Genomic DNA, 26050 nt, shown 5'->3' with positions numbered 1-26050 from the left:
TCTTCTTTTTTCTTTTTAATCTTAACAGAACAATACCTACTCCAACAGTTTATTACCTATTTCAGAAACTACACAGTAATCCCCCAAACACCCCACTATTGATTGGAATATGACAGATTATACACAAAGATGTTGATATTGTGCTCATGAATGAATAAACTATGCTTAAAAGCACACTTCCTTTCCTCTACAAGGTTTCCGTGCATCCTTTTGGAGGAACTGTGGAAGGAACTGAAGAATTCCAACTGGGGTCTCACGCAAAGTGATGCAGCCTTTGAGTAGCAGGCCTTAATGTTCTCAGGTTGTCACTCAGCTGAAGATGGAATGTTAGACGGGAAGGAACAAGAGGGGGAGAGACTCAGAGAGTCTTTCACTTTCTTAATGCCATGCAATAAATTAGTATGATAGTTAATGGTCTATCTTTAGACTAATGTTCACAGGACACTTGGCATTGTTTTCTCCATGTCCAGCTAAATGTCAGTGTCCAGAGACCCTGCGTTATTAATTTGTAAGTTGGGACCTCCTGTTCTCGCCTAAAAGGCCAACTGCCGGGTGCACTGATTCATGCTACAGGGATCAGAGTTGTCTGACAAAGAGAGGAACCTCCGAGGCAGAAAGTAGCAGAATCTCACAGTTGAATCTCACTGAACAAGGCATGTGAGCAGGATGGAGGCTTTTATAGACTAGAACAGGAGAACTGACAGCTCTTAGCCAGACAGATGGCAGAGATGATAAATATGCCTCTTTGTCAGTGTTTGCAATTCATTTACATACAGAAAATATGGTTTTAATTCTGCAAGATATAAACCCACAAAGAATCTCACACATTTCAGTTTTACAAGCGTATGAGTTCAGCTTGCTTTTTCCTCAACTTAAACATTTATAAGTTCATATTCAGGGGTTTTAAAGTCCATTGTTTGGAGAATTCCAAAGCCATGACCCTCGCCTCACCCTGGGGTCCATCAGTGTCACTTTGACTGATTTTTTTTTTCCCCAGCAGTTTGCATAGTCTGAGGTCTTGAATTAAGCTTCAGTTGAATGTTCAGACACTCACTCGTGTTCTGACCTCACTGCGTCAGTCAGGCTTGGTTCTTAGGTGTAATGTGAAAAGACTGTCTGTTTTCTTCTTCTCACAGCTCCCAGGAGACCCTGAGACAGTCAGCTGTGCTATCAAAGGTGCACAGAGTTACTGGAGGTTGAGGCCTTTCTATTAAATCAAGAGAAGTAAACTTCCAAAGGACATTCATGACTGAAAATGGAAGCATATAAGATGGTGTGTAGACATGCATGCAGTGAAGGAGTGTGGTTCATGTTTGCTTTTCTAAGTTGTGAGAATTGAAGTGCAAAGCAGCACATACAGTGAAAGACCTCCTGGTTCCAAGAATAAAACAATGCAGCAGGCTGACCTTGCTGGGTATGAAGAGTCATGAAAGACTTTGATTGGCACATGCAGCAGTATTGCATGGTCCTGAGTGAGCTTGGAGATGTATCAGTGGATGAACTGAAGCCATGTAGTGTGAATCGTACACAGCATTCGAAGCAGAAATAGCTCCGGAGTGTGAGCTCAGATAACCACGCAAAAGACAATTACGGGTTTAATTTGAATATGAAAATTTAGCAAATTCCAAGTGGTTTTTCTGAGAAAGATTCCACCAAAACAGCAGTAAGGCAACGACAAGCTCTACGTAGTGACTTTAATATGTACATATTTTGTCATACTTTTTCAGTTATAGTGGCACCGAAACTACATTGGCAGGGATGTTGCTTTGCATACCCACCACATGGCTGCACCATGTTAGTGTGAAATAACACAATCTGAATTTCTCGCTAAAGATTCAAATCTGTGATAATCAGACAGCACGATGTCCATGTGAGCAAATTATTTACTTTGATGCAACAGATGACATTGCACATTTCTTTGAATGAAGGGGCTATGAAAAAGGCTATGCAGAATGATCAGTGTGACACATTTTTCTTTTTTTTCAGAGAAACAACAGTTTTCTGAATGAAAACCAGTTACATTAGTCATCAACTTTAAATTAGCAAGGAGAGTTGATATTTATAGCAAAATGCAGTAAAAACGGCAAAAAATTTACTGCAAAGCTTATAATTCAGCATCAAACTGGAGAAAATACCTCTCTGACACTAAATAATGTTACATTATAAGCTTCACAACAGCCGTATTTACTGCAGAGCTGTTGTAGTAGATGGCATTATATTACAGTGCACTGTATGTTCCTCTGATTTTCTACATTCCCAAGTTAGTGGTAGGACGAAATCACGCTGACAGAGAGAAACAGGGAGAGCAGGACAGGCAAACAATGAACTCAGGTTTGTTCAAAGAGAACCAACACAACCACGGAAAATAAGAAACTTCAAACAGCAGTGTGACTGAGTGCCCTGCAGGGAAAATGTGAAGCTTGCTGCCAAATTTTGTCCATTACTGAGACCGGTGCTCTTTGGATTCTTCTGCTGCTGGTGAGCGTCAAAACGATTGTGTTCAAGGTGTTGGAAACAGTAAAACATGATTAAAAAAGGCTTTATGAAGACCAAAAAAAACAAACTCACAGGTGAATAGACTGTAGTGTGACTGTCACATACGCCAAAAAAACACATCTACGGCATGGAGAAAGACACAAACATCCCTTCATTTGACAGCAGGTTCATTTGGCTTTCCAGATAAAATTGGCAGTGTCTTGCTCTGGATCCATAAGCACACACACATATTCATTCACACACTTTACACATACACACCGTACATACAGTGGCATGCAAAATTCTGGGCACCTCTGGTTAAAATTCCTGTTACTGTGAAGAGTTGTGTGTTTGGAAAAAGAAAATTTAAAAAAATATAAAGTTAAAGATGACATATTTCTCTAAAATTTCAAGCAAATTTACTTTTAAATTTACATTTATTAAATGTTCAAAATAGCAAAAGAAAAAAAGAAAAAGTAATAAATTAAGGGGGCTCAGAAAAAATGCTTGGGTACAATGCATGTCTAAAAGTCTATACGACCTTCTGTGGTCAGCGAGGAATATTTCAGTTCTTCTTAGGATCTTTGTCCATTTTTACTGCAAAAGGCTTCCAGTTTTGACAGTTTCTTGAAACATCTAGCACGCAATGCTATTCTGACTTAATTTGGGGAACTGTGAAGGCCGTTATTGTTCATGTCTGATATTCCTTTAGCTTTCTGTCAATATTAATACAATTCTTTATATTTTTAAGCGATTTTTGTGTCCACGTTCCAAGTAGTTTCTTCTCATTATTGATGACATGTTTCCCAAGCTACTGGCTGCAATATAGAAAAGCAGTCGCCCTGGAAAGAGGAATCTGTGAGGTTCTATTCCGACTTCATCAAGCCACGGTACATGTTTCCAAATTACATCAGGTTTGTTGTAATTTGCAAGCTTCTGAAAAAGAACTTTTTGGTGATGATGCAGAAAAGGCTTCCCTTGAACGATTCTTCATGCGGAGGATATTTGTGCAGGTATTTTTGCACAGCAGAAAAGTACACCATCAAAATCTTTATGAAAATCTTCCAGACATCCGCTATCTCTGTTATCTTTTTAATAGTTACTAGATACTAATAGTTACTGATGAAACGACTACAAGAGAATTCTTTGCTCTTTTTCACAGCTTTCTCCTGTTTTCTGGGTTTATTTAGATTTTCAGAGCTCAACTGAGAGGAGTCCATGGCTGCAGATAGTCCAGAGGAGATCTAATGAGTATTAAAGCTGTGACATTCGCATCACCTTTCCTTTGCTAAAATGACTGCGAACAAGCTATAAGTTATATAGACCTAAAATCTTTTGGGGTGCCCAAATGCTTACACGATACTCGTCTCTTTTACTCTAAAATTGCACAAAATCAAAATAATGCACTATCTTTGCTTAAAATGTTGGGGTGAAGAGGAATGTATCGTCGTAACTTTATGAGATCGATTCATCTTCCTGTCACTAAAAAATGTTTACAGTAACAGAAATATTTTGCATGCGACTGTACATAGAAACACACTGCAGATACAGTACATGATGCAGTACATAACATGCACATACACAGATATAAATACATACAGTTTTGCATTAAATGCACTTCTGTGTCCGCAGTTCTCTGTTTTGAAAATATGAAGGTGCATAAATAAAACATTCCCATCTTTATAGAAAAGGTCCATGCGTGTCTGGCAACCTAAGTTCGTCAAGACTGAAAACAAGGGGGCTTTGTGCCATCTGTCTCCATTTCTTTCTCACCATTTTGTGAATTTAGCTTTTTCTTTTTGATGGTGTTAATGTCGTTTCCTGTTTCTCTGGCAGTTTTGTGACAGCACTTCAGTTCTTTTTTTTTTGTCTTTCACAGATGGGTGCTGTCCTGAGTATTAAACCTGTGGCTCTCTGATAGTCCAGCACTGCACTTCCTGTTGCTCCCCTGATTGGGCACCAGGGAGAGGGGGTCTGGTCTGATCAGGTACCTGCAGATTGGGTACAGACAGGGGGTGGAAAATAGAAAATATGTTATAGTTGTTGTGATCATTTTACAGTGCTGTCACATATATGGTGTTGTTCACTCACACAACATCGTGCAGCTCCAGTCTGGTGTCTGGAGAGGGATTGATGAGGATGTACGACAGTCTGTTCCCTTGGTCTGTCATCCCATCTGACACAGGAAGAAAAGAGGTTAGTCAGCCAGGAAATAAAATAGGTACAGGATATAGAGGAGGCTGTGCTCCATCCGCACACACAGCAGGAAGATGACTTGGATAAGAATGGACACAAGTTGAAACACAATACATCAGACAGGTCGTGTGGAGTAGAATAATACGGCAACATGTCTGTTACACTCTAAATCAAAAGGAGATAGTTTCCTACACAAGTAGGTGGAGACTTACTGAATCCAGTTGGAGAAAGGCCCAAGTGTTTCATCCTCGTTCGCACCAGCGCGTTGAGTTCCTGCCTTTCTGAGCGCCTGAACAGGGTCAGTCTCTGCTGGCTGATCCTCTCTGCAGCGCTGCCTGGACCACCTTTGGCCCCGCTGGATCCCCGACCCCCCTTCCTGCTCAGTCGTCGTGCCCACTGCATGCTCTTCCTCCTGAGCAGTGGGTGGTCTGAAGAATGGGAGGAGGTGGAGATGGGTTCTGAAGAGGTGGAGTTACGGTGGGCGCCGGTGCGAGACAGGAGGGGCTCTCGAGGTTCTCTGGTGTCCTCGTAGTCCTCAACTGTGATGGATACCTGGGACTGTAAAGCACAATAACACGCACTCTTACACTCCCCTGTGCTTATGCATGATAATAAATCTGTTATCATGGAGATTTTTATTAAAATCCACAGAAGAGCTGTTTCTGATACTTAAGATTGAAATGATGCAATGCTTCATTTTTTATTAAAGTAGAAGTAGATGATGAGTGACAGATCAAATCTTTGCTTATTATATTGGTTGTGAAGGTTTTTAGTGTAACTAATCTAACTGCCCTACCTGTATTTCTCCCAGAAAATAATATTGGCGTATAAGCACGGTTTAAGTTCCTTTGGAACAAAGATAGCTGTTTTTTCTCTGATTTTCTTATGCCCCCTCATAATATTTTAATTTCTATTTGGGTCTTCAAAGTTCTGCATTTATGCTGCAAACTATGGGGGACACTGAACAAGCATTTGAACAATGCTTCAACTTACATTAATCTCTTTTAAAAGCATTTTGTGTTTAATTGTAATTTGTGGTAATTGTGGTAGACTGGAGGCCAGACAGTAAAATTCATGACAGTCCTAAACATTTTTTTAACTTTTCAAAGTCTAGGTAAAGACAGCTTGCATCTCTTGCAACCCATTATCTGTTTGTGGCACAGCTAGTGTGATTACAACATTTTTAGCCATGTAACATCAAAGTTAGGAAAGTGGCTGACCTCAGACACTGGAAGCTTGTGGGCCTCTGTACGATAGATGCCTATGGGAATGTCTCCAGTCGAGGAGCATAGTTTCTGGTAAAGCCTGCCATATGTTCGGATCCACAGGTCGTCTTCTGTGATTTTCATCTGGAAAACAAACAAAACAGCAATCAACTTCTGAGGCTCCTCACAGTCCAAACAAACTGAAATCAAACTGCTTATAGTGGCTACTCACAGCACAGAGGAAACCTGAGCCGGGCATGGAGTCTAAACCGAGCAGCAGCCTGGTGATGGAGATCATGTAGTCCTTCACAAATGACTAGCAGGGCATCAAAACAAACAAGTCAGTATAAATAAATCATTGCTGGCATTTTGCAGCAAAATAAGAGGGGAGGGGGCATCTTTGTTATTCAGTGAAAGTATGTTTGAGAAACCTGGTAGAGCAGAGTGTCCAGCATGCTAACACTGAACACTTTCCCAGCAGCAAAGGGCAGGCGGAACATAAAGACCAAGTTGGACCCCTTTTCTCTTTCTTTCTGCAGATCAAACACAAAGAGACACACAGTTTGCATCACATTGCACTGACTGTCTGAAGATCAGAAGAGTTCTTAATCTATCTCAAGAATCTTAAGTTTAACTGCATTGAAGCAAACTGCTGATGATGGAATAGTAAGCACTTGAGAATAAAATAGTCAGCCGAATACTTTTCTATCACTTCGGTGTTTGCTAGTGCGAGCTCTCATGCTAGGTACTGTATCCTCATTTATACAGTAATTCAAAGGCTAATGACAATCATTTCTGTCCAATGTTCTGTTTCATGCTAAAGTTTTTGATTGATATCAAAAGAGACACAGCTGAAGAGATGTGTGGAGTGGAGTAGTGTTGCCTAATAACCCCGAAGACTGGCTGCTGTGAACAGGGAAATAAAGGCTTGATTGAATACGGTGCTTCAGTTCAATATTCCTGTGATATTTTGACCACTTGTGAAAAATGGGTATCATATGTCTCCATGTTGTTGTATTAAGCGTCACCCAAGTGAGAGCTTTCAATATTCTACATTGACCCATATATGCTAATTGGTGTGTAATTGTAAGTGCTGCATACTGTATACAGAGTGTACAAAGACGGATAATGTAAAGTGCGCCGTGGAATCTAGTCAAGGTATAATTTCTGTTGATGCCCGAGATAGCACTTTATCACCTGCCACTGACAACATCATTAACAGCGACACCAGATATTTAAAAAAATGCAGGTAGCAAGGATACGATCAGTTATACATTTCTCTCCCTTTTTTTGTTACGGCAAAGGATCGTTTTCAGTTTGTTTATCCATGTGTTTCTAAATCCACTGAGAGCATGAGAAAAGGAGATGCATTTAAAATTTAAAACAGTCTTTTTTTCTCACTTTTTTTTCCCAAGTGTGGTTGGAGAGAAAAGAGATGTAAGAGAAAACAGAGGTTTTTGAAGTTGTGATGTCTTTACCTTTTCCAGCTTGGACAGAGCCAAGGAGTAGTGGTCTTTGACTTTGAACTGCATGAAGCGCATGTTGGCAGGATGTGTGAGCTCTGTGATGATACTAAGAGCTGGAAACAGCCTGAGAGGAAGAAGCGCAGACACACAGAGAAAACAGTATAATATAAAACAAACACTTAAAGCTGGTGTGTCAGACAAACATTGGGCAAAGCAGACCTGAATAGGGTCTGGACGTTGACAATGGTTTTTGCATCAGCCATGTAGTCCTCCTCGGCAATCATTGAGCTCTCTTTGTCGACCACCACCATGGTGTCAGCAAAAGTAACTCCACATCGCAGCAAACTGTCTAGACTGTGGAGAGAGAAAGAGAAGAATGGCGGAGAAAGACAGAGAAAAACAAATATGTTTTTAAAGGCTGTAAGAATAATGCAAAAAGCAAGCAAGCTCTATCATATATGAGTGACAGAAGTGCAAAAATGATTAAAGACAGCAAAAGATGAAAAAGATTCAAATTAATACAAAAATAGTGAAGAAATTTGGTTTGTCTTACTTATCGATGGATCCGACTGTGTAGAAAACCATGGGGAACCAACAGATTGCCTCCAAGAAATCTGCTTCAGGTCTAAACCAATCAGAGCACAAAAAGACTTTGAGAGACTCACCAGTAGGGATTTATGTATGCCACGATGAGAGCCAACGTTCCCACAGTGACAGGCTGCCCTCTCCCAGTCTTGAAAATACAAAACAGCTAAAAGGCCTTCTGAGAAAGCTGAAAATAACAGCACTACGCTAGAGTGACTCAGCATTTTATTGCCTTTTTATTGGATTGAGCTCTCATTTGACTGACTGCATTTGTGTAGCAGCTACAAAACACGACACAGGACTGTAGAGTACACTGTCCTGAGAGCATTTAACATTTCACAAATCATGTTTACTGTGACCTTAAATCACTCAGTTTTTCTCCTCTACTTTCTGTTTAAGGAAGAACCAATTTTGCCATCCTGTGTAACCTACATTTGTAGCTGCTGTCATGCTCACAGCTACAGTTATGGAAAAAACTAGCATGTAACCCTTTCAGGTTGAGGGTGAATTTACAACAATAACCATTGCACTCAAACTATTAAAATGTCCTCACATGCTCTCCAACAGCAGCACGATGGGCTTGAGCTCCTTCCTCGGTCGGTAGTAAGCCCGAAGAGGAACAATGAAGTTGTAAAGACCATTTCCTGCACTCTCCGCAGACACAATAATCAATTTGTTTTTGAAGCCATAGGAGCGAGCATCCTCAAAAGGGATGTGGTGACAAGCCTAGGAGAGAAGTATGAGGGATGATGGATATGTTATCATGTATAAAAAGGATAACAAGTCATTTAAGTTGTGTACCTTGTCCATGCGTAGGCAGCAGAAAGGCATCTTTTCTTGTAGGAGATGGCACAGTGCAGGTGAGCTGCCGATGTATGGAGAGTTTAGAGGGTATCCTTTCACCCATCTGCAGAACAGGTCCACATTTGTCTCTAAACTTATTTCAACATCCCCAAGAGCACAAACTCAAACACTGTACTTACTCGCAGTGTCGGCCCCACCAATGGGCACTTTCATCTTTGTCACAGTCATCCTTGCCCTCCTCTCCTACTTCGTCTTCTGACTGGTCTCCCAGCAGGTCAAAGGTGGGGTTGTTGACACCGTCCACCAGCTCCAGAACAGGGGCGATACTGTGCCGTCTTTCCTCAGCTGAATCTCCCATGACAGGCAGAGCCAAGGTGTTAGCACCCCCCATCTCTGTCCTGGAGCTGCTTCTGCTTTCTCTTCCACTTCCAAGCCCAGTGCTGCCTGGGTCCTGGCCCTCTGGACTGCTGTCACTGGAGTCCTGCAGGTCGATGGCCACGGTGCCTTAAACATACACACATGCAAACAGTGATTATCAAACACTGCACAGATAAATGAGAATACATAATAATACATACATAGCTATAATACTATTAAACAGTCAGAGTATTGAAAAATTAAGCAGTCATTTTTCTCTCTTGTCCACTAGGTGGAGTGTTTGTGAAACCACAGAGTCTGATATTTGGCAGTGATCAAGCACGACTTAAAATAAATAGTAATTCAACTGCAAAACAATAAACACACATTTGAAATTCTGAAAGCTATGACCATACTGCTGTCTAATAAAAGGTTTGCATGTGTTGTCTATGTTTTGTAAATGTTACAGAGTCTCTGTGCTGTGCCTGTCTGACTAACCCATGCTGGCAATGATACTATGGACTGGCAGCCGGGTGAGTCCATGGTAGATACTTTGGTGCACTCCTCTGGCATTTCCTCCTGTGCCACCCCATGATGGCTCCCTCTGGCCCCTGACAAATGCTGAGTTCTCCTCTTTGGAGATGTTGATGTAAAAGCATGTGTCAGAGCCCCCCATGATGTGGCAAGGTCCAGGGTTTAGCAAAATGTTGCTGGTGTCCAGTCTGCGCACCCCGATTAAACAGACTCCATACCTGCAGCCGAACAGACAAGGTCAGCTCTCAACTGTACAGTTTGGTGTGTTTTTATTTCTAGGTTTGTTGACATTTTTACTTACTTTTTGTGTGCATGAAAGGAAGCAAAGGTGAAACTTTTGCCCTGGTACTCTCCAAAGAATTTACTTTCTTCCAAGCGGATGTGATGTACCTCATTGGCAGAGCAGCGCCTGTAAGTACGATGCCATTGGTCTGCCGAACTTGGACCACCTTCCCTAAGACAAAACAAAGCAAACAAACAAACAAAAAAAGACTGATTGACTTGGTGGGGAAAGAGTGACTTTTAAAGCATGTCATGTGAAACTCCCAGCTCAAGGGTCCCATCAGAAAATTTTCCAATGAGGTTGCATTGGTAACAAAGCTCCATCAAAGCTTCTGATCAACATTAGAATCAGGCCAAGGATAGAGACGAAGACACTCAGCATGACTGAACAGCAGATCCCAGATTTACTCATTCACAGTTAAGAGGACAGCGGCTTTCCCCAGGGGGATATGGCTTTAGATGTGGAGGCTAAAGAGGTGATAACAGGAAGCAGGGGTGTGGGGGCAGTGCAAATGTGGGTGGCTTCCAAAAAAAAAAAAAAAGGCCTTATATAAAAAGGGTGTTATAGCAAATTTCTATCTTACACAAAGTAAGTGCGAGGCAGGGGAAGAGAAGGACTAATCGTCAGTAACCTAGATTTAAGTACTATTATGAAACATACCAATACAACAGTTCTGAAAAACCTTTTTTATCATAAATACATGTAGGCTGCCCAATATAGATTATAACACAATAGCTTCATACAGAGGGAAAGAGACTTATCTTCATGGTCATCACTCTTCTATATCTTAATGTGGCAAATAGTTTTTTGCTGCTCTGTTAAGCTTTAGAATGATTCTAAGTGAAATTTATGAATAAACTTTTAAACAAACCCAAGCTCAATCACATTTCATCTTTTATATCTTTTGAAATGATCTGTGCAAAGCTTCTTAGGCAAGAACTGTGGGAGGGTTCCTCATTCCTCACCTTTTAACATGAAGACATTCGGAACAGTGAAAGTAAGAATTAATGATCTTCAAATTTAACTAGAAAAGTTTCATTGTTTACAAAATCCCCATACATCATAACACAGGATGATGACAGGATTTGTGGCAACACTGAAAACAAATATATTACACAGTGTAGGAATTCAGTTAAAAACATTTATTCTACCTATTAAGTGCTTGAAAGGCTCCTGAACGTTGTTTGAAGGCCTCTTGGGGGGCTGTTCTAAGAATGAAAAATAAATAAGTAAAAAAATTGTGACAGTGATAAGATGGAAGGAGCTCTGTTATAGTGGTTATATCTATCTATTGTGTATTTGACTATGAAGATTGTGAGGTCATACTATAGATTAAAAGAATATAATGGATGAGGAAATAAGTGCAAGAAAGCAAACTCACTGTCCTCTAGAGGAGTGGATCAATAGAGTGATTAGAGTTGAGGTTCCCGGGCACACACAGTTTAAGGCCAGCATGGCGTACTTAAACTCTTCTTCACACACTACATGATCTGCAGACAGAGAGACAAGAGACAAAAAGGTTCAATGAAGCGAAAACCATTTTTCTTCATAAAATGCCACATCAATATTCCGTGTGTTACCAAAGTCAATGGGACAGGCCCAAATGAATAAAGTTTCTTTAAGAGTCAAGCCAAGATCACAAATAACAAAGAGCGATAGATAGATTATAACATACCTACAAATAAAAGACATTAGTTAATGACTTCATCAATTTGTCATGGTCACAACCTTCTGTCTTTTGCCTTGTGGAAATCATTGTGAAGTCAAGAAACGGTATATTAGGTAAAACTATCGGAGAAGAGAGGTTTAATAAGGTCACAACACAGCATTCAGCCTAAATTTCTGTAAAGCAGATTGTGGATATGAGACTTGTATAATCTTTATGTGCTTACTGTGCATGTTCTGTATGCCTTTCCTTTATAAGGCCACACACACAGTTTGTCAAGTTCTGAAAAGACTCGTGTATTCTCAGCAGGTCTGATGTAACACTGTGATCATGATGTGTTGTCACCATGTATGACACACACACACATCCTGCCACAGACCAAACGTTAGAAGAAGTGAGAAGACAAGAGGAAACCTTCTGAAAACAGCTTTTCAAAATTCCAACAATCAGAGTAGCTACAAGCAAAGATGAGTCAAACTAGACTAGAGCTCCGCAGTACAAAGGTTTCCTCTTGGACTTTACGGCTTTACTGATGCTGCAAATTCTGCAGCACTCTGAATCATAGATTCAATTTTACTGACACTTTATAACACTAACAACACTTGCACACTGGCAGTCAAGTACCACAAATATAATGTTGGTAAATGTCTAAATGTTCAAAGTATTGCTTGAGGTTTGTCAAAGATAACTGGCCCAAACAGGCAGCAGTGTCATAAACCTGTGCCTTTCCACTCAGAAAGTACCAATAACATGCCACTGCTCAAGTTTGGGGGGGGGGGGGGGGGGGGGTAGGAAGACCTAGCAACAGACCAGTGATTCAGTGTCAGCCTTATTGAGCCACCTTTCACTCACATCATCCAACACCTAACATAGCCGTGCCTGTAGGCGAACCAAATCAAACCGAGCAAACACCGATGACACTCTTGTTTACCTGTTGCCTCGCTGCCTCTTCTTTTAAAGGAAAATCCAATAGAGCGATTAATGTTTGTAGTAAGCCAATCAGTGTAGCGGGCCAAAGGAGCACTCATTTCCTGTGATATGTAATTCATGATTGCATTGTCTTCAGTTCAACGCACAGCATATCAGGCTGCCTGTGAAGCAGCAACATTAAGCTGGACCCTAAAAGCACAAAATGTGCTCTGTATTTGGAAAATATTGGCGACAACACATCAGAGCCCAAGATGAGAATCAAACTTAATCAACTGGCAGTCTAAAAAGAGGAAGACCAGCAGAGGGGTAAATGCAGCTTATAGTAATTCAGTGAGGTATGCATGTCCCTGAGGGTGTGCGGATGACAATTAAAGCTGCTTATTGTGAAACTTTTTATTCAGGTACCAGTGTTTTTCTGGCTTAGAGCAGCACATCATTATGCAGCTCAAACACACAGCCAGTTAATTAATTTTTAACTCAACATTTGTGTTGACATCTCAAGCCTGCAAAGGAAAAGGCAACAACATCAAAGCTATTTGTGTAATTGGAAGAGGTTCTTTTTATTGTGATACTCAAATTCTAACTCCAAAAGCAAAAGTAGAGACAAGGCAGCCACATGTGAATCTTTTCCCCAAATATTCAATTTCCAATCTCTATATTGAGCCTCTGTGCAACACTGTGAGCCTTTCACTTCCTATCTTTTTCCAGGTTTAGCTTTCAGCAAAGGTTTCCATCCTTCAGATACCTGGACCAGGTCCAGCTATGAAACCATTAACTGACTTTGACACACTTTACACTTACACACACTTGAAGACACAGACAAACCCCGCCCCCCTCCTCCTGTCACTCTCACTGCAAAGATCTTGGTGTTTCAACATCTCTTAAGTCCATATAGTTTCTGTTACAAACTAGGATCAAAGGCGTAACCGCATGTGAGCAAATATGCATGTGCGTGTAAGTGTGGTTATTTGCAGCATCTGCAAAAGTGCAATAACGACCCAACCACAGGTTCACCGGTTTAGCTAATTAAATGAGTAAACTGTTATTGGATGTGTACTGAAGGTGAGCTTTTATCATTCTGTAGCAACAATAAGCCAAGCTCACGAGGGCGACAGGCTATTTTCATTCAAAACATAAATTGATAAAATAATCAGTCTACACTCTAGTCTAGTTACTCACACCCCTGAAGGATTACTGCCATGCATCATGCTGACAGACCTTTTCCAATGAATGTTCAGCTCTTATTAAACTGTGTTTGTGGATCAAATTAAATCTTGGAACTCCTGCTCATTAATGCCTCCCACACCGTCACTTTATGAGTGTATTCCAAGTGGTGTCAAATTATGGCATCTGTACTCATGTAACTGCACACTGGGTTGCTCTCTGAGTCTCTTGTGACCTCAAGAATAAGCGAACATTAAACTCGAGTTTGTTTCTAACTTGGATCCATTCAAACTGATAAAGAGGGGTTCTTTAGAAATCCCAAGGCATACAAGGCATTTGAATTCAACACTGAATAGCTGTTAGGTCATTTAGGGAGTAAACAACATCCGCATCATCCAGTGCTGAATAAATATTCTGAAATGAATGAAGATATTTCAACAAGTCAAACATGATGATCCTGTGAGAAAAAACGTGAAAGAAATTCATATGCAATGTGTGTAAAACTCCCAACATTAGAGCAGAAGATTAATTCTGCACAGCTCACTGCTAATCTTTTGTTGTAGAAAGTATGCGGTAATGGATGAACATGAAATTCTCTTTTTTGCCTAGCTATTCCTGCCTTGGTAATAACAAAGGCCCAAGTCTGGCTGTGAGGTATTTGAACAGCACTACAGGAGGATTACCTCACAGGGAGAACTTGTCTGCCAGGTTAGCATTACTGTAGAACTCATCAAAAGAAGGGATTTTCTTTGCCATGAAGCCAAGTAAAACATTAATCATTGATAAAGACAGCTGGAATGAGAGCGGTGAGCTCTGAGTTTGACATCCTCCGGGGCTGTAGGTCGAGAAATATGTGAGAGAAAGGACTGGGTGAGAAAAAGTTTGCGTCCTCTCCTTTCACCCACAGATGAATGACTGGCATCTTCTGCGGGGCAGGACTTGAATGGAGACCCCTCCATAAGGCAATGTTCAAAACTAACAGAAATCCCAACAAGGCTTACAGACAAGATGTGACAGGATCTGTCCCACAATTCTTCAGAGCTGAGATAACATAGAGCTAAGCTGTTGTACAACTCCTCTAATAGAAAAGAGGCTAAGAAATCAGGCAGATAAGTTCATGTAGAAAATAGAACTCAACAGCTGGAATTACTGTGTCGTTATGACAGCTCAGTTTCTGCTGTGAGCATAATGCAGCACTGCAGAAGCTAAATAAAAGAGCGTAGATAATCTTTGACACGCATTATGACTGGTGACAACAAAATTCCAGTGAAAAACTGAACAAAATCAACTGCCAAATTGTACCATGAAACAGTATAATTCAGTAAGTACCATCAAATCCTTTCGTGCATCTGGTAAAAACAGATGCATCTAACAACAGCTTCAGATGACTTCTCAATTTAACGCCAGTATCTTTACTTTAACTCTCAGTGCCCACCTGCAAACTTGACGTGGAACTTGTTCTCTGGTTTGAGAATCTGGACGTAAAGGGGGCAGTTTGGAGCAAAATCTTTGACTGCCCAGGCTCGCAGGATGGTCTGATGATCCTGACAAGATTGAGGACAGATTGGAGTGAGATAAATAGAGTAGCAGTAGGAGAGAAAGAGAAGAAAAAGTGAGGAGGAAACCCATCATTAGTAGCATAAGTGTGTAGTGTAGATTGTTTATAACAATACCCTTAAAATCATCGATTGTGTGGAGCAATTGAATGTATTTTGAACAGCCAGAGTACAACAATTCTGACACTTCATGACAGACTGTGGCATGGCTATCTGTGAGTTTGGCCCTGTGAAGGCTGCTGATGAAAAAACATAAGACCACAGGTCTACAGCTGTGCTGTTAAATTTACTCTGACGCACCAGTGATCTTAGCTAAAAGATAAGCATGCAAATATTTGCTAATTCATATTCAAGTCCCTTTGAAAACAAATGTGGACTTTAAATGATTTTTTTTTTATATATGACCTCTCTATGTGCCACTTATGAGCCAATATTTGACAAAGTAATTCCATAAAAAGTAGTTCTGTGGGTAATATTATTGATATTTTTATTGATGTCTCCTGCGAATGGGGACACTTACAAACTTTGCAGCCAATTATAACAGTGCAAATACAAAAGGGTGGGAGGGACCTGATCAGCCTCCTGGAGTTGATGACTGGGCTGTTGAGAAGGGGAATTGTTCATGGCAGAGGTGTTGCAGTGTTCATCTTTCAATTGGAAGATCAATAGTTTGATCACCAGCTGCTATTCGAGTTGAAATTTCCCCTGACAAAACACTGTTTATCCAGTATTGTCCCTGATATGTTAATCAGTACGTGATAGTAGAGGAAAAAAAGCACAGCATATTAAGTGCAGAAAGATTTAAGGTGTTACTCTGCATTTCTGGCCATCCTCCATAGAGAAATCACATTCATGAGCACTAGATAACATTAAAAGGGAATATATAAGTGTAGAGCATTTACCTGGATTCTGTTTTCACAGGAAACACATTAAAGTGTGTAAGCTTTAAAGTGTACCTTTTAAGCTTTAAACAAAGTAGTTTGTAATGTGTAAGACAGCAACAAAATAACTGCAAAGGAATACAGACTGAATGCAAAAACATTTTAACGTAAAAGCAGCTGTGGTAAGAAAAAATCAAATAACCATTTAAATCACACTTTATCTCACCCAGTTGTAAGAGTAAAGATGACCTGTCAACTCCAGATTTTATCACAAAGTTCAAATTGCTCAGACAACAGCAGGCAAGTTTCAAAGCACTTAAGTAAAAGTACTCTCTGATTTAGTGATGTGACAAGTCAAGAAAATGAGGTACTGCTACAGCTTTCAGCGTGAAACCCACGGTGTCAGTTAGACCCATAGTTATCAATTCTTTGTCACGGTGTTATCTAAAGTTCATGGCCATTTCTTTTTAACTAATGTCTGTAGAAAGTTTCTCTGTGAGTTTAAGCCTTTCCATACTCCTTTTAGGTTGATTTGACCCTAGAATTCATCCTTTAAAGGGAATTTTAAATTGTGAAATGTGAAAAAAAATCAGCCACTGCAGTGATCTAAACTCACCGATCACAAATCTGCTTTACAGTTTTTATTCATAAAGCAAGATGTGAAAAAAAAGGTTGTCTGATACAATTGTTTGCAAGATGCTTAGGAAGAAAAACAGTCTGGCTTAGGCTTTGTGTGGATGTTTTCTAGCGTGAGGGGTCATGGCTAGAAATGATGAGGGACGTACAGCAGCAATGCGGTCCACTTCAAACCGGTTACTGAGGATAAAGCAGGCCTCAGCATCGTCCATCCTGCGAGTAGTTAGTAGAGCGTGAGGCCACAGGAGCAACAGACACAGACAAGGTTGGAGGGAGAAAAAGGGGAAGAGAGAATTGGGGAAAGCCGTGAGACACAGGAAGTAGGCTTGCTGTCATGTTATTGAGGAAGGGGATTGAAGAGAAAAAAGTAGGACAATGGAGATAACAAATGTACCAATGTAACATTTAAGCCCACACAATTTAAAGATGAGATGTAGGAGGCGAGGAGAGTTGACAAGAAGGCTTTTCCTTTTCTTTCTCTTTGGAGCTACCATGAGGTGCTGTGTCTATATTATCAGAAGCCGGGGGGATAAGCTTCATGTCTCAGGGCTTTCACATGGCTCTTTAAGAATTCATTAGAGCTCCATCTCCAATGTATTATGACTGTCATATAAAAGTGCTTTCATTTAAGTCTTTTGTATGTTTTCTCTTGATTGTTGCAGAATGATGTTGTGATAATTATTCCTCTGAAGAAGATAAACGGTCCCAATGACTCACTTGGCCCTCATCAAGTCTTGGTCTTTCAGGGCAGACCCCTGCAGGTAGATGACCCTCTGAGCCCACAGAGGGACATGAAGGACCCTCCTTACCTGGACATCCATCTCAGCAGGGCAAAGGATCACCACGTAGTAGTCCTACACACACAAACATACACATACACACACAATTTGTATTATGACTCAATGTTGTTTAAGAACAGGCAAGAAATCAACAAGAAATCCTCTGATTGTGGCAATTATTTTGAACTACTGCAAAATACGTGTGAATATATTGTGATGCTTACATCAGCCGAGCAGGCATACAAATTGTCTTGATTTATCAAACTTTTCAAATGAAAAGCACATTTACCAGAACAAACTGAAAAGGCAGGGTATTCACAAACATCAAGATGGAAACTGTCAAAAAGATCAACACAAAAGCAAGCTTCAAACAAGCACACACACAACTGCTCCAACATACATAAGAAAGGCATCTGACTCTTGCTATTGTGGAATAAATCCCTTCCCTTAGACCCAGCTTGGGCTCCTGGAAAGGATTATTACAGACAACAAACACAGTCACACAAGACTCCGTCAACACCTTCTTGTCCTACTTAAAACCAGACCTGCAGCCGGGGGTGAGCGAAGAACTCATTGAGGAAGTCCATGAGGAGGTCGATCTTGAGACAGCTGACGCACAGCACCACGTGTTTTTCCGTCTGTGCCCTGTAGCGGCTGTAGTTGCCACCAGATTTCTGTCGCTCCATCCACAAAAAGGCCAGCTGCTCAAACTGCATTTAGGGTGACATCCATCACATTCAACAGATGGGAATAGGATTAAGTTAACTGGAATACAGCGTGGGCCCAGGTGGCATATAAAAAGAAAGCAATGCTTTGTACTGTATAGTGTTTTCATTTGATTAGAGACAGTGTTTGGGGGAATTAAGATAAGTGGAGATTGCCAGACGGTGGATGAATGGAACATGATAGTGGACATTAAGACTGGAAAATAGGTAATGAAAATTATGGTAAGGCTTTAACAAAATGACACAGATGTGTTTGGGTGTGTCAGGTGGGTAGATAAATAGCAGAAAGTGACGAAATTGAACACATTTAGTGATGCTTGAGTAACAAAATTTCCTACAGATTTAAATACTAATATACAAAGATGTTTAATACTTGTCACGTTGGGGGTCGGTGATGAGACAATGAATTGAACTCCTGCTCCTGTGCCTGCTGTAATGGAGGTTGCGAGCTCTTCGACAGAAACACTCACAGTGAATGGTTTATAATGACTCAGACACAGATATAGCTCATTTATGTGCTTTTTCTGGGAAGTCATTATTTTGACCCAGATAAATTAGATTTGCTGTGAGATATTGCCAATCTATTGAAGTTTGAAAGCATCACCAGGCTGTACACATCGAAGGGACAGTTGTGTTTTTTTCAGCCATCATTTGTGCATATGTCGCGATGATAGACAAGTGATGTAACAATCGAACCTCCTTAGAAAATGTCAATATTTGCTCCAAGTAATGTTTCCAAAATAGTCACACTGAATTTTAATCAGGAGAAATGTCCTGACAGGTAGCCTTTTATTTTATTTTAAAAACAATATGATCGTAAGGCTCAAAATGTCACAAAATCCTTTAACGTGGTATATTTCCTGAAGTATGAAGCAGTCAGGTAAAGAAAAACCATGAGAGGCAGCAACAGGACAGAAAAAAAAAGAAGATATTTCTGATGTGACCTGTGACTCTGTGCAGCCTGGACTCTGATCGTGGCAGGACACAGGAGCAGACAGAGATACACTCACACACATATACCCATACAAACAAACACACACACATACACACACAGGGTGAGTGCTAGCAGGGGCCAGTTTCGAAATGTCAAGGGGGTATTTATGGATGAAAGATGAGGAGAGGGAGCGGAGAGGATAAAATGGTAACCATGTCAATGATGAGCAGAACACTGTTTTTTCATGAGCTGACTCGGGCAAGTTTAGCAAAAGAATCCTTATGCCTAATTTTCTTTTCTTTCAGGTTGTAACGGCTTTGTGAAGATATTTGTGACCATCCCTCTAAAAGCTGAAACACAGGGAGGGCTTTATCAAAAACTGCTTGATCATGCATGCATAGGATGCAGTCCCACACCACAAGTTTTATGGAGCAAGCCGTTTTAACATTTAATTCTATAACACTCCTGTAACTGTGTTTTGGACATCCACAATAGCAATTCTCTTAAGTCAAAACTGGAATTACAGATACCCATAATCACATATAAATACAAAATGTATTTTGAGATATCTGCAGATTTGTAGAAACTTATAAAATGTTTTAATTACCACAAAGACTTGTTAACATCCAGTAACCAGACTTGATATAGATTGCAGATCATTGTAATTCAATTCTAGTCAAAATAAAAACTCCCCATATCTACAGTGACTCTTCTTATACATAGTGATCACTCAAGATATTATTCTTCCTGAATAGAATCATCCCAGTTTTGTTTAATAGGTTTTCAGTTTTCCATATTCATACTGCAATCTTGATATCTAGAATGAAAAGAATAAAATCCCAATTTCAGCTTACTGAAAGCTTACTTTTAGCTTACTTGTTACACATCACATTTTCACTTTGAATATCTTTGAATATGCAGAATGAAAAACCGTCACACGCATCTATGATCTGACTTTGGGTTGTAAAATGCTCAGTAAAAATGTCATCATCGATATCTACTATTCATATTATGACCAGTTAAACTGAAAACTCATATCTACAGTTGGAAAAATATCTAGAGATTATGCAATTAAAGGTATCCACATTGTTTTGCTTCTCACTTTTTTGATAGATATTGAAAGGTACATAGAAAACAAGTTTAGATATTATACGTCCAGTGTCAGTTGGACCATCTCCAACTGACACTGGACCATCTCATCCGAATAGAAGTTCCAACTAGGCCTCATCAGTTCCTCAGATGACTGCTTGTAAACCTGAAACTCCAAACCAGTCAGTCAAAACCTTTCAGATGAAAAATTAAAAAATATAAAAAAAAAGAAATCTAAGTTAACACCGACTTGTTGCATCATCACTTCTGGGTGTTTTTTATTTCACGTGTGTGTGTGCGTGTATGTGTCTACAAGAGATTCCCAAGGCAGAAAGAATTCTCCTAACTGCAGGTAAAACGCATACACAGAGAAAATGAATGCTATTAGCACCCTTGCATGTTCTGGGAGAAACACGGGTAAGGCAGCTACCTTAGGGATAAAAGGTGTACACAAATATGGAGAAGGACTGCTGGGATACAGTTAAATTGATGCATTTGTCAAGGTGTTTTATCAGTCCCTGTTTGTGTGTAAAAAGCTCTTTTAGTTCTGGGTCGTGAATTTCCCTCTGTGGAGCAGCCAAAAGGCAGAAGACAGATTTAAGATGGAAGCACAGATGCTGTGCAGTTGAGGGCTCTGTTAGGAATTGAGTCAGTCTGGAGGAGTCTACATAAAACTCTGCTATAAATCCAAGATAGATGCAGGGATATTATTATGTATTAAGTATTATTAGTGTAAAGGGAGAAATATTTTGTGTTTTTGAGCATATCAAGGCTAACTAGTTAGCAATACCATTTTTCCCCCCTGACTTTAAATTTATATATTTCCTTATACCTGAGATTTTCTATTTTCAAGCTGGTGGACTACTTGGTAGAGCTATCTCTGATGCTCGAAAGGTTTAAAAAAATATGAGGGAGGTGAAATGGATTTTTGGTTTTCAGGGCTTGTCAACTCATATCAATACAGGTTTTAGGATTGTGACTTAAAACCCATTTTCATAGCTATCTGGTTTAAATTACTACCTTTTTATCTTCTTGTGTGTACTTGCATTAAAGATGATCACTGTAATTTCTCACCTGGATGGGAAGCACGATGAGGGCGACAAAGATCATGATGACTACCAGGAGCTGCGAAGGCCAGATCTGTGGGGTGACATCTCCAAAACCCACCGTGGAGAAAGTGACCACGCAGAAATACAGCGAGTCGAAAAGTGTCAGGTTGTTGCCCGCACGTTCGAGGTGCTGGATACCACAGATGCTGATGGAGGTCAGAAAGATGGAACACGGGGAGACAGTACAAAAACAAGACAACACATAAGAGACTTCACAGGCTGTGTGAGGTTTAGGTGCCATGGGGATCTGTTTTTCACACCTGTGCATATCTGTGTGACTTTTTTTTGGTGTAGAGATAGGATGTGAATGCATGCTTGAGCTTAAACCTTCATTGCAATTTTTTCCATAAAGGTGTGTAAGCTGCACATATTTTGATAATCTTTAACATATAGATATTTATAGAAGTTACAGAAGGCTAAACAGGAAAATGTCAGCCCTCAAATGGGCAGAGCGCTTAACTCCAGCTGAGAGTGTAGGATCTCCTGGACTAGCTCACACTTTTGTAGCAGACATGTAGCAAGCTGACACATCCTCCACTGTGCTGAAGCAATCACCAGCTGTCATTTAAGAGCACCATCTCACTCTCATAGTAACCAATTATCTCACTGCTTTCAGCCACTCGTTCTCTTAGCTACAGTGGCTGCATTTTTCATTCTCTTGTATGACTTATTTCTCAGCATTTATCACACCATTGCATGCCTCTCATCTTTTTTCCTTTTCTGCTGAGATACAGTTCACTTGCTATTCAATCTCCATTTAATATCTTGTCATTCTTCACTTGTTGCCCCCCCCATCAGCAGTGATGGTTCTCACCATGTAAACATGAGACAGACCAGTGTGCTGATAAGTATCACCACCTGGTTAAACATGGCCGAGTGTGTCCTCTGAATCGCTCTGTGAAGATCATTCTGTAGAGAAACAGATAAAAATGAATATACAGAAATGGGCTGATAAATGAATAAATGCACTGAGCTGATAGTAAAAGAAAATAGATGAAATATTAAAATGCTTTACAGAATGTGATGAAAATGACAACTTATTAGAATATTTAAAGCAGCAAGGGAAAACATTTCTTCAAAACACAGAGTCAGGGAGTGTTTAAAAATTCATGAACAAGTTCAAATCATTAGTTTGTTTTCTAATAAATCTACTTTCATAGCAGAGTTTTAAACATAAAGCTGGTGGGCTGAAATTGGAGGGTAAGGGCGGAATTGCATGCCAACAAAATAACATAACACAGCTGTTGAGATGATAGCATTGAAAAACTAGATAGGGACTTAGGGTGTTACTTACAATCATGTTTTCTAAAGCATGTTTGGCCAGCCAGCAATTGAGAAATACAGGGATGAAGAGATTTTTGAAGGAGGGCAAAATCACCTGTCAAGAAGAAAACTCTTTAGTGAGGAAATGGATTATGTGAGTATGTGCCTGTTGTGATATTACTGTAGGAGCTGTCAAAGAGTGCTGTGCCATTTCTCAGCCAAAAAAAACGGTTGCCTGAGAGACTTCCCATGTTATCTTTGCTCAGTAATACTTATCTCTACACTCACAGTGATCATGAAAGGAATGGCGCTGATCATCTCCAAAATGAACGGGACACGTAATACTTGCTCCCAAACGTTGCCCTGGAAACACAAACCACATGTGGGGGTCAGGAAACTCCATTGTCTTGGTGACCTTAGAGGATTAGCACATAACAGATCTGACTGCTGAGAACAGAAAGGGACAAATTGACGAGCTTTTGCACCATAGAACAGATAGGGATGTATGAGAGTTATACAACTCCCTTGTGTCCTTTGTGTAAAGAAGCAGCATTACTCAGTTTCCACTGAGCCTTGCTGTTCAATTAAGATGTCAGGCATGGCTGTTTTTATGCGTCTGCTGCCTGGATGTGGCTGACCTGAATCTGACTAGTGTAGGTGGACAGACACAGGGTATGTCCACAGGAATCAGTCAGCTCTAAATGCTAAGGCCTCTAGCCTCCAGAGTAATCTGTGGAGTGAGCCCTTCATAGGCTTATAGTGTCAAGTACATCAAAGGCAGGGAAACCCGTTGATGGATAGAGCCCCCACTGCTTCAACACAGTGGCCTTCCCTACAGTCCTTCTGATCCATAACAGTAGAATGCAAGAAGGCTTCAAGGCCGCTCCAACCGCAAAAGCAAAGGAAACATCACTTTAGAGAAACATCAGTTTAGAGAAGTGAACATACAGAGGAGAGCAAAGTGGACAAATAACACTGAAGCATGTCACATCCATCCAAGTCCACACCCTTTCCACACACACACACACACACCACTCATGTGGGCATCATAGTCACATATATCACAAAAGGCTTCAGAGTGGCCATTGGGGTCTGTGAGTGGCTCACCTTGTAGCTGAGGTACACGAGCAACATAGTTTCTGAAAAGCTGATGAAAGCCACAAGCACCTGCAAAAAAGAGAGAGGGAGGGCAAGGAGTAAGAGACAAATGTACTGACACGGAGGGAGAGTAGACAGAGAGAAGAGTCGAGATAGTCAGAGAGAGACCAGAGCAGAGAAAAATTAGGAGCCGAAGAGATGGAGAGCGTGGGTGGAATCAGTGGGTGTGCTGATGTTTGCGCTTCAGAGGGAATAGGTTTAAATGAAGCAAGAGACAGCCTGTTGTCTGCTTTTATACCTGTATATGTGTGTAATCATTCTGCCAGTGTAAATTCATGCCAAGCACAATTATCTGAGTTTAGTGTTAAAGCCCTGAAAATATGTGACCTAAATGTAATTGCGAATGAATGAATAAAAAAGACGCAGACATTTCTTGGTATGCATCTATATTCTATATTCTTGTAAACAGAAATGATTGTAAACAGCCTGTTTATACAGGGGTGTAGTCATGTATCTGACCTGAAGTGCCCACAGCGGTAGAGGTCTATCAACCCAGATGATGAGTTTCCTACAAAGTGTAGGGAGGGGAAAGAACAGAGAGAAGATATCAGGCAGGGATGAACAAAAAAAAGGTCCAAAAAAGGTCCAAAGGGCCATTAAAAAGGTGAATATATAGAACTCCTCTGCTGAACACAGTGACACTTAACGGGGACCATGAACACAACTCATGTTATTGCTTTAATTATGCTCTTTACTGCTGAACCACGGTGTGCTCATATTGTAGGAGGACAGTGATGTTCACAGTCAATTTTACGTCCTTATTTGTGAGAGAAAGGCTGTTCCCTTTTCCTCTAAGACACCCTTGGGCTTATCATGGCTGCCATGAGTGCTATCTCCACTGATGCTATGAGTCTGCTGCCAGCGGCAGAAGGCGGCCTGCCCCTGTACAGAGCTCACTCTGTCAGGCTCCTTATTCATTTGGAGCCAGAGCTTAGCCAGTGTCATTAGCCATCAATTAGATCAATAGGTCCCTGAGCAGGAGACATGTCGTAGCCTCGGGTCCATGCACACTCTCTGGTTTTCCTCTGTCCCTGTTGTTGTATATTACATACTTTATCTCCACTAGATCGTTGTTGATTAGGCTGCACAGACACTACATACATATTATGTTGTCAGGTAATCTATACTGCTGGATTGTGACAAATGAATGTGGATCTGTGTTGCTTAATATCAACATTGCGGATTGCATCAGTTAAGTGAAGTTGCATTGATTGTGCCATACAATGTTTCCGACCGGTGAGACGGGGTCGGGGATGTCAGTCCTTTGGGGTGTGTGGTTTCATAGTCCTTGTCTGCCAGCAGAAGCCATCAATCCTAATTAGAGCTTGCATGCTTACCAGTCAAACTCACTCCAGGGATGGGATGATGAGTTTTGTTTGGTGCAGTTAACTCCGCTAACACTGCAGGAGGGGAAAAACAACAAAAACAACAATAAATGCAACTTCATTGTCAAACACCTCCTGCTAACACTAGACCCACTCACTTTACTTTCCTAAAAATCACTTTACTTTCCTAAATACATCTTCGCCGCACTGTAATCTCACATCCAAACCTTTTTACGAGATACTTTATATTCACTGTCATCTCATCTATTGACCCGGTGCTCTTGTGACTGCTATCAGGCCTGCATAGTCACAAGAGACTTTGTTTCACCTCATTAAGCCACTTTTATCATAATTTTTCTCACCAGTCCTGTCTCTTCTCTTGTGGGTTGTCAAGCAGAACGCGGACAATGTAGAGGAGGCAGCTCAGCACTTTTAGAGCAAAATTAAACATTCGCACTCGCAGACCTGTGTATCAAAAAGAAGATAATTGGTCATTAAAAATCAAAGACATCCTTAACATATCAAGTGACTGTGTGTGAATTGCCATTTTAAAGGCTAACAGGGCAAAATAAACTGCATTTCAGTCTTTATCCCTACACAGACACAGTCTAACACAGTCACTAGGAGAGGACAAGCTGAATAATGGGTGATGAAACGCAGGGCAAGAACAATGCTTTTAAAAGAAACACATCTCCTCCACTAAGATAGTTCACAACTGATTACACACAGACAGGGTGTGATCTTAAACACTGCAAACTCACTGGATCTTTGGTTTTTGATGAAGAAAAGCTTGAGGCGCTCCTTGAAAGTGTTCTCATTCACATAGAACTCTACCTGCACCCTAAGAGAGGGATGGAGAGATGAGCAGAGTCAATAAAAGAGATAAGGATAATGAAGGTGCTGAAGAGAAGAGAAAAGGTACGCGGGAGA

At 40.6% G+C, this 26050-nt stretch overlaps 1 protein-coding gene across 1 annotated transcript in view; it reads right to left on the bottom strand.

Moving 5' to 3' along the window:
* Positions 1-1582: 1582 nt before the first annotated feature.
* Positions 1583-26050, bottom strand: part of kcnt2b (potassium sodium-activated channel subfamily T member 2b) — a 37459-nt gene continuing 12991 nt past the window's right edge. Inside the window, exons 2-30 of the mRNA XM_072369473.1 lie at positions 25882-25961; positions 25483-25585; positions 25133-25195; positions 24255-24303; positions 23745-23804; positions 22926-23000; positions 22669-22752; positions 22189-22283; positions 21340-21520; positions 18063-18227; positions 17456-17592; positions 16888-16951; positions 15101-15209; positions 11287-11395; positions 11057-11113; positions 9924-10076; positions 9587-9840; positions 8911-9235; positions 8729-8834; positions 8481-8653; positions 7896-7967; positions 7562-7696; positions 7355-7466; positions 6308-6409; positions 6109-6192; positions 5892-6020; positions 4884-5229; positions 4567-4651; positions 1583-4466 (exon numbers count right to left, since the gene is read on the bottom strand). Coding sequence (XP_072225574.1) covers positions 4349-4466; positions 4567-4651; positions 4884-5229; positions 5892-6020; positions 6109-6192; positions 6308-6409; positions 7355-7466; positions 7562-7696; positions 7896-7967; positions 8481-8653; positions 8729-8834; positions 8911-9235; positions 9587-9840; positions 9924-10076; positions 11057-11113; positions 11287-11395; positions 15101-15209; positions 16888-16951; positions 17456-17592; positions 18063-18227; positions 21340-21520; positions 22189-22283; positions 22669-22752; positions 22926-23000; positions 23745-23804; positions 24255-24303; positions 25133-25195; positions 25483-25585; positions 25882-25961 — 3625 coding nt within the window. The 3' untranslated portion in view covers positions 1583-4348. The remainder of the gene's footprint in view (positions 4467-4566; positions 4652-4883; positions 5230-5891; positions 6021-6108; positions 6193-6307; positions 6410-7354; positions 7467-7561; positions 7697-7895; positions 7968-8480; positions 8654-8728; positions 8835-8910; positions 9236-9586; positions 9841-9923; positions 10077-11056; positions 11114-11286; positions 11396-15100; positions 15210-16887; positions 16952-17455; positions 17593-18062; positions 18228-21339; positions 21521-22188; positions 22284-22668; positions 22753-22925; positions 23001-23744; positions 23805-24254; positions 24304-25132; positions 25196-25482; positions 25586-25881; positions 25962-26050) is intronic.

Source organism: Leuresthes tenuis, unplaced genomic scaffold, assembly GCF_036924035.1.
Source record: "Leuresthes tenuis unplaced genomic scaffold, fLeuTen1.0.hap1 SCAF_17, whole genome shotgun sequence".
Lineage (NCBI taxonomy): Eukaryota > Metazoa > Chordata > Actinopteri > Atheriniformes > Atherinopsidae > Leuresthes > Leuresthes tenuis.
The sequence above is the reverse complement of the archived record's forward strand: the minus strand, read 5'-3'. Positions and strand labels throughout refer to the sequence as shown.